Source organism: Salvelinus sp. IW2-2015, linkage group LG20 (genome assembly GCF_002910315.2).
Source record: "Salvelinus sp. IW2-2015 linkage group LG20, ASM291031v2, whole genome shotgun sequence".
Taxonomy (NCBI): Eukaryota; Metazoa; Chordata; class Actinopteri; order Salmoniformes; family Salmonidae; genus Salvelinus; species Salvelinus sp. IW2-2015.
The window spans coordinates 16,426,305-16,443,681 of NC_036860.1; the positions used below are offsets into that span (position 1 = coordinate 16,426,305).

The following is a 17,377-nucleotide window of genomic DNA, read 5'->3' on the forward strand; positions in this document are numbered from 1 at the left end:
CTTAATTTTAAGTTTCACAGCAAAGGGTATGAATACTTACGTTATGTTTTTAATTTTTAATAAATGTGCATACATTTCTAAGAACCTGTTTTCACTTTGTCATTATGGGGTATTGTGTGTGGATTGATGAGGAAAACATTTTATTTAATCCATTTTAGAATAAGGCTGTAATGTAACACAATTTGGAAAAAGGGGTCCCTCAGTCAAGTTTTGAATTTCAAGCACAGATTCGACTACAAAGACCAGGGAGCTTTTCGAAAGCCTCAAAGAAAGGCAGTGATTGGTTGATAGTTAAAAATAACAAATCAAACATATATTTTTGAGCAGGTTAATAGTTATGCTGTGCATTATATATTAAACCACCCGGACACATAAAAGATAGTCGCCCTTCTGAACTGAGCTTCAGGACAGGAATGAAATTGCTCAGGGACGTTACCATGAGGCCATTGGTGATTTTAAAACATTTATAGAGTTCAATGTCTGTGATGGTAGAAAACTGAGGATGGATCAACAATACTGGGGAGTTTTTCAGGGTAAAAAGAAACAGGATGGAGCTAAGCACATGCAAAATCCTAGAGGAAAACCTGCTTCAGTGTGCTTTACACCAGAGATTGGGAGAGGAATTCACCTTTCAGCAGAACAATGACCTACAACACAAGGCCAGATCTACACTGCAGTTGTTTACCAAGAAGAGAGTGAATGTTCCTGAGTGGCAAAGTTAGTTCTGACTTAAATCTGCTTGTAAATCTATGGCAATACTTTTTTTTCTATGACTACAAATCGCCTTCTACCATGAGAACTTCTTGTCTATGTGTGAGAACTTCGTATTTTTCTTGTCATCAAATCCCTGCCAAAAGTCAGGTGACCTAAGCGCTTCCAAATATGGAGTTGCAGGTTTTTCATATCTCTCCTATGTGCAAATCTTTATGGCAGTCATTTTACTTAAGGCCCTCGATTTACAAATACAAATCAAAAGGTGTTTGTTTGTGGATAGCGATTTATATTTGCGAATAAATTTGGCATGATATTGATCCCATACACTTCTTCTAAACCTGAAAAGGGAGAACTTCTAAATGTTACGCAGCAAAAACAGACAAATATATCCAAATCAGACTTAAGTAACCACATTGTGGGCCTAATACAATACAGAAATCATGACAGATTTGAAGAATAAATACACCTCTGCTATCTTCAACCAGGATCTCAGCGATCAATGTCTCACTGCCTGCGTCCGCTGTCTGTACTCTGAAAGTGGCATTTGTTTTGATTTGCAAAGAAAGGTTTATTTGTATTTTATTTGATGTTGATATGCCAAGGTATTTGCATTGTGCCATTGTAGGTTCTTTAGACCAACAGACATTCGCAAACATTACTTACTTAATCCTGGAGGAACATTGGTGTGCAAACATAAGATTTATATTGTTATTGCAACCTAACAGAGAAGAGAATACTGAATGTAAATGATTATTAAAGATTAAACATTTGTTGGAACCAGTGGGAAAAAAAGGCAAAAAGCACCGATAATGTTTTGATTTTATTTATTTTTTACTTGCCAATACAGCGATAGTTCTGTGCATATTTCACCTATTCATCTTAGTTTCAGTCAAAGGCCATGCTTTAGATATACATTATTGGAGAGAAAGATTAAGACAGAGATCAAGATAAGAATAAAGGCCTATACATACAGTATGAACATTACATAGCATAGAAGATCCATTTATATATCCCGTTTATACAGTGCATTGGGAAAGTATTTAGACTCCTTCACTTTTTCCAGTTTGTAACATTACAGCCTTATTCTAAAATGTATTTAAAAAACACAATACCGCATAATGACAAAGCGCAAAGAGTTGTTTTAGAAAATGTATTCAAAATAAAAAACAGAAATACCTTGTATACATAAGTATTCAGACCCTATGCTAGGAGACTCGAAATTGAGCTCAGGTGCATCCTGTTTCCATTGATCATCTTTGAGATGTTTCTACAACTTGATTGGAGTCCACCTGTGGTAAATTCAATAGATTGGACATGATTTGGAAAGGCACACACCTGTATATATAAAGGTCCCACAGTTGACAGTGCATACCAGAGGGTAGTGAGGTCTGCACAACGCATCACCGGGGGCAAACGACCTGCCCTCCAGGACACCTACATCACCCGATGTCACAGGAAGGCCATAACGATCATCAAGGACAACAACCACCCAAGCCACTGCCTGTTCACCCCGCTATCATTCAGAAGGCGAGGTCAGTACAGGTGCATCAAAGCAGGGACCGAGAGACTGAAAAACAGCTTCTATCTCAAGGCCATCAGACTGTTAAACAGCCACCACTAACATTTAGTGGCCGCTGCCAACATACTGACTTAACTCCAGCCACTTTAATAATGGGAATTGATGGAAATTATGTAAAAATGTACCACTAGCCACTTTAAACAATGCCTCTTAATATAATGTTTACATACCCTACATTACTCATCTCATATGTATATGTATATACTGTACTCTATATCATCTACTGCATCTTGCCATCTTTATGTAATACATGTATCACTAGCCACTTTAAACTATGCCACTTTATGTTTACATACCCTACATTACTCATCTCATATGTATATACTGTACTCTATACCATCTACTGCATCTTGCCTATGCCGTTCTATACCATCACTCATTCATATATCTTTATGTACATATTCTTTATCCCTTTACACTTGTGTGTATAAGGTAGTAGTTGTGGAATTGTTAGGTTAGATTACTTGTTGGTTATTACTGCATTGTCGGAACTAGAAGCACAAGCATTTCGCTACACTCGCATTAACATCTGCTAACCATGTGTATGTGACAAATAAAATTTGATTTGATATCAGAGCAAAAACCAAGCCATGAGGTCGAAGGAATTGGATTGTGTCGAGGCACAGATCTGGGGAAGGGTACCAAAACATTTCTGCAGCATTGAAGGTCCCCAAAAACACAGTGGCCTCCGTCATTCTTAAATGGAAGAAGTTTGGAACCACCAAGACCCAAGAACCCTGATAGAGCTCAAGAGTTCCTCTGTGGAGATGGGATAACCTTCCAGAAGGACAACCATCTCTGCAGCACTCCACCAATCAGGCCTTTATGTATGGTGGTGGCAGCATTCTGGAGGGATGTTTTTCAGCGGCAGGGACTGGGAGAGTAGTCAGAATTGAGGGAAAGATAAACAAAGCAAAGTATAGAGTGATCCTTGATAAAAAAAAACTTCTTCAGGGTCTGAATACTTATGTAAATGTGATAGCAAATGTATTATTATTTTTTAAAGTTAACATTTCTAAAAACCTGTTTTTGCCTTGTTATTATGGGGTATTGTGTATAGATTGATGAGAAAAAAATAACAATTTAATCAATTTTAGAATAAGGCTAATGTGGAAAAAGTCAAGGGGTCTGAATAGTTTCCAAATGCACAGTATATAGAAGTGCTTTGATGCATAAAATAAACATTGTACACTGAAAAATAATAACACAGATATATTTACTATAATATGTGGACACCCCTTTGCCTTTATTCAGTACACTGTCTGCAGCCCAACCATTGGATGCACAGGGGTGACAACTAAATCAAATGTCTGTCTGACTAACAGACATGAGTCTACCATCAAGCAGAAGGAGATCATAACAGGGAGGTCAGTATAAGAACGGTGCATGACAACTCACAGCTCAACATAGAGGGTGTGTATAACAGTCATCCCTCCCCCAACCAATATCTAATACGACAGCAGTATTGAGTGAAAAATGAATCAGAACCCCCCTAAAACATTTGTTAAAAAAATAAATAAAAATGTCTGGTGTCGATATGACAAAAATAATTCAGGGGAATACATTGTCAAGCTGATCTGAATAAAAGTTTGTTCCTGCTCCGAAACAAATGTGTTGATTAACAACAAAATAACTTTGTTTCACTGAGTATTCATAACTGTCAAACTGATGACTTGAACTGTGTATTACCTGCAGAGCAAGAACATATAAATGTCTTGGAGATGACAACTCTCTGGACTCAACTTTTGTTCTTCGGTCAGCTAAAACAGAAACTTAAAATATGGCCTTACGGGCCACTCCTAAAGCAATCCAACCAGCTTTTCATGTACAAGGAGAATGCATGGTGACAATTCACATAATGCTGCACTTGGTCTCTTTTCATTGATTCCATGTCATTGTTGTTGTTGCATATACTGTTAATGTACACTGAAGTTTGGCCATCGGTCTTTGTTTGATCTTGATTAAAATGTTTCCACAACTGTCCCCAGGTCCTGGGTTCACCCATTAACGGTAACGTGTGTGCGTGCGTATGTGTGTAAGGGATTATAACTTGAGTGTGTCTCAGGGAGGGGACAGGGATTCAGTCCAGTTCATGGCTGCATCCAAATGGCACCCTATTGACAAGAGTCCTATGGGCCTTTGACCAGTAATGCACTATATAGGGAATAGGGTGTCATTTAGGACCCCAACGTGTTTATATTGGGGGTCACGTCGGATACCAGTCACGTCCAACGACATCTCTTCCTCTGACACGCCTCAAGGTCCGACGAACACCCCTCAGAGTCATCGCTTTCAGAGGACAAGGCCCCGGCCAAGGGGGGCGTAGGGGGTGAGTCAGACCCCAAGCCCCCCACCCTCCCTTCCTCCCCCTCTGGGGCCCCCAGGAGGCCGTTGTTGAGGCTGAGGACCCAGCCCAGCTTATTGTGCAGCAGGTGGCGCAGGCCAGGTGGCAGTGGCAGTACGCTCAGGGTGTCTGGGCACTCAGGGAGGAGCTGGCGGAGGCGGGCACAGCACAGGTACTGCAGGGAAGTGGGCGTGAAGCAGGAGCGGATCATCTTCATGCTGCTCTTGGCTGCTGTGGAACACACCATGGGGTAGAAACGCTTGTTCTGTAGCGCCGTAGCCGCAACGCCTGCAGAATAGAATACACACTTTACTGTCCAGTTTAGAATGGAAATGGTTCCATTTGCTGTCACATTACCCAACGTCACACACAAGCAAAAGGCTAGGCACAGCACAGGGGTAACTAGCTGGGTACATGCAGAGGGGGAATATGAGAAATCCTAGGTACGTTCCATGTTAATTTGTTCTAGAAGTGATTTATAGGGCCAGTTTTCCCATCCCAGATCAAGCCTAGTCCTGGACTAGAAATCACTTTGAATGGAAACTTTCCATAGAGCATGCATTGTAGCCCAGGACTAAGCTTAAATCAGTGTCTGGGAAACTGGCCCCTAATGCCCATCTAGTTACATGCTGCCTAACCACCCATCTAACATGCAGTGTTGGGGAAGCTACCCTGAAAATATAGTTTATCAAGCTACCAATTACTTCACACTGGAGAAAGTTAAGCTACCCTTAAAGAAAAACTTCACCCAAAAACGATCTTTACCGGAAGTATTTTCTGTAACTTTTGCTGACATGCAAAACATTTTGGATCTAAATCAACAATGGACTAATTAAGAAAATACCAAAAGATAGTTTGGGTGTAATTTTCCCGTAAGAAAAATATAAACTCAGCAAAAAAAGAAACGTCCCTTTTTCAGGACCCTGTCTTTCAAAGATAATTTGTAAAAATCCAAATAACTTCACAGATCTTCATTGTAAAGGGTTTAAACACTGTTTCCCATGCTTGTTCAATGAAGCATAAACAAGTAATGAACATGGACCTGTGGAACGGTCATTAAGACACTAACAGCTTAAGACACTAGGCAATTAAGGTCACAGTTATGAAAAATTAGGACACGAAAGAGGCCTTTCTACTGACTCTGAAAAACACCAAAAGAAAGATGCCCAGGGTCCCTGCTCATCTGCGTGAACGTGTCTTAGGCATGCTGCAATTGGTAGCTTGATAAACTATATTTTCAGGGTAGCTTCCCCAACACGGCATGTTAGATGGGTGGTTAGGCGTTACCAAGATTTGAATTTAGTTCAACTAGCACCAAGCTACTGCAAAACGTAATTAAATTACTATGTGTAGATCACTACTCACCCCACCTGGTCCCCTTTACCTGTGACCCCTGTAATTACCTATGCACTTGCGGTTCTTAAAGAAGGTGAGTGTTCCGTGCCATGTGTCCAGGTGCACTCCGATGATTGAGCCCTGGCCGAAACGTGAGGAGAAGTTCACCTTGTCTCCTTCATGATGCAACAGACCTAGAAGAAGATGACCATATTAGTATTATAAGGGAAAAACAAAACAGGCTCACACACAAAATTATTTAATGTTTCAAAATGTCTTTATCCAGATGAAGGGTACTATTATGGAATCGCCTATGGCTCCTAATTGTGCTAATTTGTATGTGGGTTACAGTCCATTCTCAACCCTCTCAAAAAAAATAGTTTTTTTTGCCCAACATTATTTGGAAATGGTACATTGATATCTTGGTTCCATTCTGGAATTTTCCATTCCAGTTAGCTCATCAAATGCCAACTAGCGTTAGAGCAATGACTGGAAGTCTATGGGAATAGCTTACCGACCTACCTTCATACTGGATGGTCATGGCTTAACAGCTTTTGTCAAATTGACATCAAAAGTGATGTTTTTGCATTTTAGTTAACCCTTTTCATAACCTTAACACAAATCTCCTAACCTGCTACAAAAAGTCAAATCTGACAGAAGCTGTATTCCTTCTAGTCAAAACCATACTGGACGAAGAGACATAAAAATTATATCCACAAGTTAATCTGACTCTGGGGAAGTAGATAAAAGGTCTTCATTGCCAAAATCCGAAGTATCCCTTAAACTCTTGTTCGGAGCACCAAAGATTCATTATGCAATCTTACACACATCAAATCAGTTTACTTGATATTTTGATTATTTGTGAGGTTAATGTTCTATACACAGACCTTTTTTTTTTCTTTCTCGATGGCAGTATTGATCTGACCATTTTTGTATCCCCTTCATAGAATTTTGTTTATCTCAGGACATACTGTTCAACCGGGACCAGGCCAAAATCCCTGAGACTCAGAAAAGGCGGTGGTGGCATGCCGACTCCCTGACGAAACTACGTTGGCGAGTACATAAAATGCCTCTACCCGCCGTTCTATTGGCAAATGTACAATCAATGAAGAACAAACTGGACGAACTCCGTTGGAGACTATCCCATCAATGGGACCTGAAGAACTGTAATATCCTATGTTTCTCAGTCCTGGCTGAACAAGGCCAGGGATAATATACATCTAGCAGTTTTTTTGTGTCGGCTGGACAGAACGGCAGCATCGGGTAAACTCAAAGGGTAGGTGTGTGTCTTTGTTAACAGCTGGTGCACAATCTCTAATATTAAAGAAGTCTCGAGGTTCTGCTCGCTTGAGTTAGAATACTTCATGATAAGCTGTAGACCAGTGTTCCCCAACTGGCGGCCCGCGGTGGTTTTATGTGGACCCTAAAGTATTTTTTTGTTGGACAGAGTAAAAAGATCAAGAAATCAGCTCTAAATTATTTTAATTTACTAAATCTGTTCCCAAGTATTCCCAAGCAGAATAGAGAAAGACACGTGATCGTATACAAATGTAAGGAAGGTTTGAAATGATTGTTTTAGTCAAACATACAGTACCAGTGAAAAGTTTGGACACCTAATCATTCAAGGGTTTTCTTTATTTGTACTATTTTCTACATTGTAGAATAATAGTGAAGACATCAAGACTATGAAATAACACATATGGAATCATGTAGTAACCAAAAAAAAGTTAAATAAAAATAGTAGCCACCCTTTACCTTGACAGCTTTGCACACTCTTGGCATTCGCTCAAACCAGCTTCACCTAGAATGCTTTTCCAACAGTCTTGAAGGAGTTCCCACATGTGCTGAGCACTTGTTGGCTGCTTTTCCTTCCCTCTCCGGTCCAACTCATCCCAAACCATCTCAATTGGGTTAAGGTCGGGTGATTGTGGAAGCCAGGTCATCTGACGCAGCACTCCATCACTCTCCTTCTTGGTCAAAGAGCCCTTACACAGCCTGGAGGTGTGTTGGGTCATTGTCCTGTTGAAAAACAAGTGATCGTCCCACTAAGCGCAAATCAGATGGGTTGGCGTATCGCTGCAGAATGATGCGGAAGCCCTGCTGGTTAAGTGTGCCTTCATTTCTAAATTAAGTGTCCAAATACCTCCGTTTTATTTGCGTGTTTAGTTCACTATTCCAAAGGCACAATGCGCGAGCGCAAAATCCAGACGAAGAGTCAAAAGAGTTCCATTACAGTTTGTAGAAACATTTACAATCAATCCTTAGGGTCTTTTTATAATAAATCTTCAATAATATTCCAACCGGACAATAGCGTATTCATTACAGAGGAAAAAGAAGGAACGGCGCGCCTTTCGTGACCGTGCGGTAAACAACTCATTGGCCTCAGCCTAGTCCACTTGTTGAAACAGCTCTTATTCGACCCCCTTCCACAATAGAAGCCTCAAACAACTTTCTAAAGACTGTTGACATCTGCTGGAAGCCTTGGGAAGTGCAATCTGGCCCCATAGACACAGCATATTGGATAGGCAATCACTTAAATGAAACTACAAACCTCAGATTTCCCACTTCCTGGTTGGATTTGTCTCAGGTTTTTGCCTGCCATATGAGTTCTGTTATACTCACAGACATTATTTTAACAGTTTTGGAAACTTTAGAGTGTTTTCTATCCAAATATACTACTTATATGCATATCATAGCTTCTGGGCCTGGGTAACAAGCAGTTTACGCTGGGCACCTTATTCATCCAAGCTACTCAATACTGCCCCTCTTTCCCAAAGAAGTTAAAGAAAACAAAAAAAACAGGCAACACTGGGTGATGATTTCACTGTGTATATTTCGTAATCAGGGGCATGGGTTCAAATAGTATTTGTTATTTTGAGCTATGCTTGATTGAGCTTGCCTGGTACAAATACGATAGCTCCAAAAGTGAAAACCCTATCCAGCAGAGCAGGCACCACTCAATCAAACACTGAACATATCTGAAAGAAACGAATACTATATGAACCCAGGAATGTTTGTGATAAGTACTATCTGATGGATTATATGGTTTTACCAGTGTAGGACAGACCCCAGCTGTCATCATCTTTCCCCAACAGGCTGCAGAAGGTATGTCTGTACTTATCCAGGTTCACGTCACAGGTTCCGATGCCTACCATCTACACAACATCAAAAGTCTTCATTCAACATGTTCACCTTAATCACATATAAAAATAGAACAGTAATCAACATGCTCACCATCATACAAAAGGTTCACAAAATAAGCTTTAGGAAAGAGAAACCACTAAACTTCCTAAGGTCTTACAAGCCTAAGCCTCAACCCCCAGCAGTGGAGGCTGGTGAAGAGAGAAATTAGAGGACAGGCTCATAGTAATGGCTGGAATGGAATGAAAACAGCTCCATTCATTCCATTAAATATGCCCGTTCTCCTATTTAAAGTGACACCAGCCTCCACTGATCATTATAATCCTGTCTCCTGAGTAATGATGGGTGGAGCCTCACCATATCTGTCCCGTACACTGGTGATGTCATCTTGATCTCCCAGAAGTGCTGGCCATCTGCCAGCTCCTTGGAACCTCTGATGGCTGCTGTGCCGCAGCTGTACTCCATGTGGAAGTTGACTTTGCGGTTGTCGCAGGTCATCAACGTGGCCGTGGAACGGTTACTGTCGTCCCACACCCAGTCGAAGTCTGCAATGTCAAGAGGTCAGTGGATCCAATGACAGTTGACCTGCAACATCTCAGACACTTAGATATTTTAATAAGCAAATAATGGTGAGAGTTTAACTTTGGGAACGTCCTGATACAGCCTGGGCATGAAACAGATGAAAGCCCTCAGAAACCGTGTGAAATACCTGAAGGGACTCCCTGAACTTGACCGATAAAAAACACTCACTTTCCACTTCAAAACGTTTTGCTACCGTGTGCCCTTCTGAACACCACCTTAGTTTCTCCTCCCTGCCCCTCCCATTCTCACCCTGGTCTTCCTCTCCACAGTGGCAGTCTTTGACACGGTGGAAGCCCCGGAGACGTGGGTTGTAGCTGGGCTCGGCCTGGGAGTCGCAGGTGCAGTACGACTCTCCGGTAACGGGCACGGCACTGGGGACCGGTGGCACCATGAGCCGGTAGTCTGGCTCAGAGTCTGAGTCACTGTACTGCAGAGGGTACAAACACTATTTACAAACAGTACCTAACAGTGCTCAAATATGTCAGCTGTGCTTGACTCCACATTTCTGGCACAATGGAACCATCTACGTCAGAGGTGTCAAACTCATTCCATGGAAGGCCAATTGTTTGCGGATTTCCGCCCCTCCCTTGTACTTGATTGGTCAACTAGCCTTAGGTCCGTGATTAGTTAGGAACTCCCCTCACCTGGTTATCTAGGTCTTAATTGGACACAAATTGAAAGGAAATAACAAAAACCAGAAGACAATCTGCCCTCCATGCAATGAGTTTCACACCCCTAGTCTACGTCCGTCACAAAACGACCCTTACCTGTAAGCGTTCGTAGCCCCACTCCTGACTCTCTGAGGCCAGTACCAGCACTCGGGAATCAGCGTCTCGCCGTATTCCACTCCATACGTGACGCCATGCCCGGCTGTTCCTGCTCCGCCTTGACATTGCAGCAGGACACCTGGGGGAGGGAGGAGTCAGGAGAGTTGGATGGACAAAGGTTGCGTCCAAAATGGCACCCTATTCAGTGCATTACTTTTGACCAGCCCTATGAGCTCCAGAAGTTGACATTTTTATAAAGTAGGCAAAAATGTGAAATGCAGTGCATTTGCTAAGTATTCAGACCACTTCACCTTTTCCACATTTTGTTACGTTACAGCCTTATTCTAAAATTGAATAAATCGTTTCCCCCCTCATCAATCTACACACAATACCCCATATTGACAAAGCAAAAACTGTTTGAAATATCACATTTACATAAGTATTCAGACCCTTTACTCAGAACTTTGAGAGCCCCGACGCTCGGTCTGAACATTAACACGCATCGCTTGTGGTATGGTTTTGGAAGCATAAGGACTTTATATTTCATATCAGCGAGAAATAATTTTCAAAAAACAAAAAGGATAAATTGATACACACACGCCTTTATGGGGTTAGTGTTTCCACACCGCCATCTCCATGTTACAGTGTGTTTACGGAAGACAGAGGGACCACCTGTGCTAATTAGCTCTCTAGCATGCTCCTAACACCTGTGTGTAATGGAAGAAGGCCGCAAGTAACGTGTTGTCACTGAAAAACACCGGAGGCTGCAACTGTGATAACGCCGGTTAAAAGTGTATACTTTGCATTTGTGAAATTATATTGATGCGATATGAAAGTAAAGGGCTTTATGTTTCTCGAACCATATCGCAATTTAGAATAAATTCAGGTTTAGATAAGACTATTTGGCTGTTTTGGCTGCCAGAGCCAGTCTACCTCTTAAGATACTCTGAAGGTCCTTGGACCTTAAGGAGTAACGGTAGGCTCCTTAACCTCAAAGTCTAAGCCAGGGATCATCAAATAGATTCAGCCGTGGGCCGATTTTATCTTGAGTGGATTTGTAGACTGCAAAAATTTGCTAGCTAGCTATCCAACAATCGTAACCATGTGAGACAACAGGTGTTCATTGTGCAAATGTATTTATGTTTTTTGACAAACATTGGAGACAAAATACAGTTTACATGTTGTCAACAATCTAAGCCAACCCTGTCTGTTTTGCCTCATAGTTGTGCACGTGTTGGTTTTGTTGCTAAACAACCAACCTGTCTATTCGTTTGTAGGCCAAACCGTTTGGATGCTACAGACGCATGTTTTTGTGAGATGACCGATTTTCTGGATTTCTCCTGGTCTGACAAACAGTGATGTAGCTCTGCCACATTCCACAGCAGATGCAGAAAGCCGACATAGGCGGATGTGGCGGATTGAGCCCATGTAAAAAAAAAACATTTCTATCTTAGACAGATTTTGATGGGGACATTTTTATTATGTTAGACTGATGCACAGGTGCATCAATCGACTAGGGGGGGGGGGGGTAACAGTACATCTAGGGCTAACTGATGCCTAGACACACCAAAAATTATGCACAAGCTAATGAGATCCTATTGCCGCGTTCTAGCATTTTATTTGCACATTTATGTTGGGGAACGGCCTACTCGGAAGTGCGTGTGCAATAAGTAAATTCGCTCTTGAACTTCTAAACCATGCAATTTTTTAAAACTCTGGCAAAGGGTGAAGTCTACAAAACAGTCTATTCTGTTAAAGATTTTAGTTTTGGAAACAAAACTGTATGGTGATCAAACGTTTAATCGATGAGAAAATTAGCAGAATGATGGCCAAAATCCCTCATTTATTTTAAAGCTATTTTGAGATGCATTACACTAACTTTCAAGAGTGAACCATTTTATTGTATTTATTTTCTAAATTGTGATGTCATCAACAGGAGCCATGCTTTTACTCCTCAGTTTGCTCAAAGTGTGATGAGGAGAGGTATGTGTTTATTTCTGTCTTTTGAATGTACATGTTAGCAAATGTTCACAAATGAACAACAATGTGTTGTTGCACTATTGTCGGTAGGAATATACACTGCTCAAAAAAATAAAGGGAACACTTAAACAACACAATGTAACTCCAAGTCAATCACACTTCTGTGGAATCAAACTGTCCACTTAGGAAGCAACACTGATTGACAATAAATTTCACATGCTGTTGTGCAAATGGAATAGACAAAAGGTGGCAATTATAGGCAATTAGCAAGACACCCCCAAAAAAGGAGTGGTTCTGCAGGTGGTGACCACAGACCACTTCTCAGTTCCTATGCTTCCTGGAGGCCGTAGAAACAGCTGCACTAGTTTGTTGTGAGTCAGATCTAAGGCTGATTGTACGAGGTGGCGGGTAGCATACGAGGATCTGACCATAGGTGGTGTCCTATTCAGGCAGTAACCATGAATCGGTCTGGGGCTAATCAAACACCAGTGATCTATTGGGTGATCTTTTCAGCAGCCTGATGGTCTGGACTGAAACAGCTGTACTAGTGGTGTCTAAGTCGAGCAGGTCTTGAGTGGTCCCCTGGGGGTGATAAGCAAACACTGCATGCACTTAGATGGTGTCTAAGTTCAACAGTCTGATGGTCTGGGGCGTAGAAAACGTCTGACTAGTGTGTCTATTGAAAAGAGCCAACGTCTGATGGCTAGGCGTAGATAACACGCTGAACTAGTGGTGTGCTATTAGTCAGACCCAGTCCTGATGAGTCCCTGGGGGTATCAAATCATTGCTGAGTAGTCGAGGTTGTCATTGCGCAGTCCCTGATGTCTGAGGGGGCTTAGCAGAGAGCAGCTGGACAGCTAGGGTGTTCTGTATTACCCGCATGTCACTGATGGTCAGGGGTAGAATCAGTGACTAGTGGTGTCATTCAGCAATCTGATGATCTGGGGGTAGCAAACAGGCTGACTAGTGGTGGTCCCTATTTAGCAGTTGATGGGTCTGGGGTAGAACAGCTGACTAAGTGGATGGTCTATCAGCAGCTGATGGTAGAAACATGCTGATATGTCGTTGTCTTCAGCGAGCGCTGTGATGGAGCGAAGACTGGCTGACATACTCCGGGGTTGTTTTATTCGAGACTCTCCGCCCTCGTGATGTTTGGGGGTAAGAGAACAGCGGACTAGTGGTGTCTATTCAGAGCAGTCCTGAATTGGTTGGCATGGGTGTAGAACAAGCTGACTGTGGTCGTTATTCATCAGTTCTGATGGTCTGGGGGTAGAAACAAGTGACTAGTGGTGTCTATTCAGACAGCTGCCTGATGGCGTGGAGAAACAGCTGACTAAGGGATCTATGTCAGCATCTTGAATGGTCGTCGTCGGGAGTAGAATACGAGTCTGACCGGGTGTCTACTTGCAGCAGTCTGATGGTCTCGGGAGTAGAAACAAAGCTGAACCCTTAGTGGTGTTTCTATTCAGGGCAGTCTTCATGGTCTGGGGATTAGGAAGGACAACGCTTGACTAGTCGGGTGCTCCCAATACAGCATCTGGATGGTGCTGGGGGTAGAAACCAGCTGACCATATGCTGCCGTCTATAACAGCAGATCTTGATTGTGCTGCGGGTTTATAAATCAAGTCCTCTGACGTAGTGTGGGAGGGTGTGCTAAATACAGACAGTGGCTTGATGGTCTCTGTGGGGTAGTAATACAGCTGGTGACTACTCGGTGTTATTCAGCAACCCTCGAATGGTCTGGGGGTTATGAATCTATGTGACTAGTTGGTATCGTTCTTATAAGGCAGAGCTGATGGGTTCATCTTGGGGTGGTAGAAACAGTGAACTAGTTGGTGTCTATACAGTCAGCGCTCGATGGGTTCTGGGGGTAGAACAGCACTGTTACTTAGTGTGTGGTATATCCAATTCAGCACGTCTGATTGGTTGGTGGAGTAGAAACTGCTGACTAGTGTGTGTCTAGTTCTACAGGCGCTGATGGTCTGGGGGTAGCAAACAGCGGACTAATGGTGTCTATTCAGGGAGCAGTCGTTGAGTGGTATCTGGCGGTAGAAAACAGCTGACTCAGTGGTGTCCTATTCAGCAGCCTAATGGTCAAGGGGGGTAGGAAAAGCAAGTGACCTATGGTGTACTGAAATTCGAGCTTCTCACAGCCTTGACTTGGGTCCTTTCTGAGGGTACATAACAGCTGAACTTAACAGTGGAGTCCTATTAGCCAAGTCGTATTCGGTCGGAGTATGAAAACAGCTGATAGTGGTGTTATTAGATCGCAGTCTGATGGTTCTGGGGGGAGAAACTAGGTGCCTGACATAGTGGTGGTCTAATTCAGTCACTGATGGTCTGGGGTAAGAAACAGCTTGCACTTCAGCTGGTGTCCTAATTCAGCAGTCTGAATCGGTCTGGGGGTGAGAAACATCGCTCGCACCTAGTTGGTGTCTCATTTTTAGTCCCCTAGCGTCTGAATGGGTTCTGGGTAGACACAAACAGCTGACAATAATCGATGGTCTATCATCAACGCCTTGATGGTCCCTGGCGGGTAGATGAACAATCTCTGACTTAGTGGTGTCGTACATTCAGTCAGCCTGACTGGTACGGGGTATAGTAAGAGCAACAGACTAGTGGTGTGTTCTATCAGGTCAGCCCTGATGGTCTGGGGGGTAGCACTAACTAGCTGACTGTGTGTGTCATAAGCAGTCTGATGGCCTGGGGTAGAAACAAGCTGACTAGTGGTGTCTTAATTCAAGCAGCCTGATGAGTTGGGGTAGAAACAGCTGACGTAGTGGTGTCTATTCCAGCAGTCTGAGGATGCCTGGGAGGAGTACGAAGGCCGTCTGGAAGGCTAGTGGTGTCTATTCCAGCAGCCTGATGTGTCCTGTTGGGGCTAGTAGAGACAACACGCACGAACTAGTGGTGTCTGATTCAGCCCATCCTGATGGTCCTGGGGGTAGAACAGCTGACTAGTCGGTGGTCTATTCACACAGTAGTGGATGGTCCTGGGGGTAGAAACATGCTGACTAGTGGTGTCTATTCAGCAACCTGATGGTCTGGGGGTAAGAGACAGCTGACGTAGTGGTGTCTATTCTAAGCCAGTCTGAAATGGTCTGGGGGTAGAAACAGCGGACTAGTTGGGGTGTTCTAAATTCACAAGTCTGTGGTTCTGGGGGTAGAACACGCGGACTAGTGGTGTTAATTCAGTCAGCCCTATGGTCTGGGGGTAGAAAAAGCGATCTCATGGTGGTGTTCCTATTCAAGGCAGTCTGATGGTCTGGGGTGAAGGAGCTAAGCATGCTTGACTCTATCAGTTGTTCTAGTCTCAGCAGTCTGGAGTGTCTGGGGTGATGAAACAGGCTGCTAGGTGGTGGTCGTATCTCCAGCACGAGCCTGATGGTCTGGGGGTAGACACGAGCTGAACTAGTGGTGTCTCTCACAGCAGTCTATGGTCTGGGGTAGAAACAGCTGACAGTGGTGTCTTGAAGCCTGAATGGTCTGGGGGTAAGAAACACTGACTAGTGGTGCTTAACACGCAGTCTGATGGTGGGGGTAGAACAGCGGACTATGTGGTGTCCTATTCAGAGTCTGTATGGTCTGGGGGTAGAAACAGCTGACTAGTGGTGTCTAATTCCGCAGCCTGATGGTCTGGGGGTAGAAAAGCTGACTAGTTGGTGTCTATTCAGCAGTCTGATGGTCTGGGGGTAGAAACGCTGACCTAGTGGTGTCTAGTTAGCAGCCTGATGGTCTGGGGTAGAAACAGCTGACTAGTGGTGTCCTATACAGCAGTCCTGATGGTACCTGGGGGTAGAAACAGCTGACTATGGTGGTCTTATTCAGAAGTCTGATGGTCCTGGGGGTAAGAAACAGCAGAAGCTGAACTAGTGCGTGTCTATTCAGCAGTGCTGATCGGTCTGGGGGTAAAACAGCTGACTAGTGTGTGGAAGCGCTATGTCAGGGTCAGATCTGAAGTGTCAGCCTGTATTTGGTATGACAAGCGTGACTAGTTGGTGTCCTATCAGCAGTCTGGAGTCTGGTACTGAGGGAGTAGTAAAGAACAGCCCTGACTAGTGGTGTCTATTCACCAGGTACGAGTGGTCTCGATGGTAGAAACAGCTGACTAGTGGTTGTCTATTCAGCAGTCTGATGGTCTGGATGGTAAGAAACAGATGACCTAGTGGTGTCTATTCAGCAGTCTGATGGTCTGGGGGTAGACACAGCTGACTAGTGTGTCTATTTCAGCAGTCTGAAACAGTCTGATGGTTGGGGGTAGAAACAGCTGACTAGTGGTGTCTATTCAGCAGCCTATGGCTCTGGCGGTTCAGAAACGCACTGTGCTTGACTAGTTGGTGTCTATTCAGCAGTCTGATGGTCTGGGGGTAGAAACAGCTGTACTATGGTGCTATTCAGCAGTCTGATGGTCTGATGTATAGAAACAGGCTGACTATGGTGTCTATTCAGCAGTCCTGATGGTCTGGGGGTAGAACAGCTGACTATGGTGTCTATTTTCAGACAGCCTGGATGTCCTGGGGGTAGAAAAGCTGAGACTAGTGTGTCGTATTAGCGAGCCGAAAATAGAGCTGGGGGTAGAATACTGACTAATGGTGTCTATTAGCTCTGTATGATGGGGTAAGGGGTATGCATGCTGTTCTAAGACATAAAAACTAATAAACTATATGAAACGTCCAGTCTGATGGTCTGGGGGTAAGAAAAAGCTTGGACTACGTGGGTTCTATTTCATGAAGTTGATGTCTGGGGGTAGAACAGCTGGAATATAGGCTGTCTCATCATTGTCGGGTGATCAGGCCTACAACTTATTTGTATCTGCAAACTTTAATTGATGGTGTTGGAGTCGTGGTTGTCATGCAGTCATGAGTGAACAGGGAGTACAGGAGGGGACTGGAGCGGCGACATCCGAGGGCCCCCGTGTTGAATGATCTGATGGCG

The 17,377-nt window shown here is 43.4% G+C and overlaps 1 protein-coding gene across 8 annotated transcripts in view; it reads right to left on the reverse strand.

Moving 5' to 3' along the window:
* Nucleotides 1–3,490: 3,490 nt before the first annotated feature.
* Nucleotides 3,491–17,377, reverse strand: part of spsb3a (splA/ryanodine receptor domain and SOCS box containing 3a) — an 18,589-nt gene continuing 4,702 nt past the window's right edge. For 6 of the 8 annotated variants that reach the window (XM_024012834.1, XM_024012836.2, XM_070449241.1 and 3 more), the window contains exons 2-7: nucleotides 10,463–10,601; nucleotides 9,945–10,122; nucleotides 9,471–9,658; nucleotides 9,025–9,127; nucleotides 6,041–6,166; nucleotides 3,491–4,925 (exon numbers count right to left, since the gene is read on the reverse strand). In XM_024012834.1, the coding sequence (XP_023868602.1) occupies nucleotides 4,516–4,925; nucleotides 6,041–6,166; nucleotides 9,025–9,127; nucleotides 9,471–9,658; nucleotides 9,945–10,122; nucleotides 10,463–10,588 (1,131 nt within the window). In that variant the 5' untranslated portion in view covers nucleotides 10,589–10,601 and the 3' untranslated portion in view covers nucleotides 3,491–4,515. Of the gene's footprint in view, nucleotides 4,926–6,021; nucleotides 6,167–9,024; nucleotides 9,128–9,470; nucleotides 9,659–9,944; nucleotides 10,123–10,462; nucleotides 10,602–11,784; nucleotides 12,694–17,377 lie in introns of those variants that run through there. The other 2 variants (XM_070449240.1, XM_070449243.1) reach the window with 2 other exon arrangements.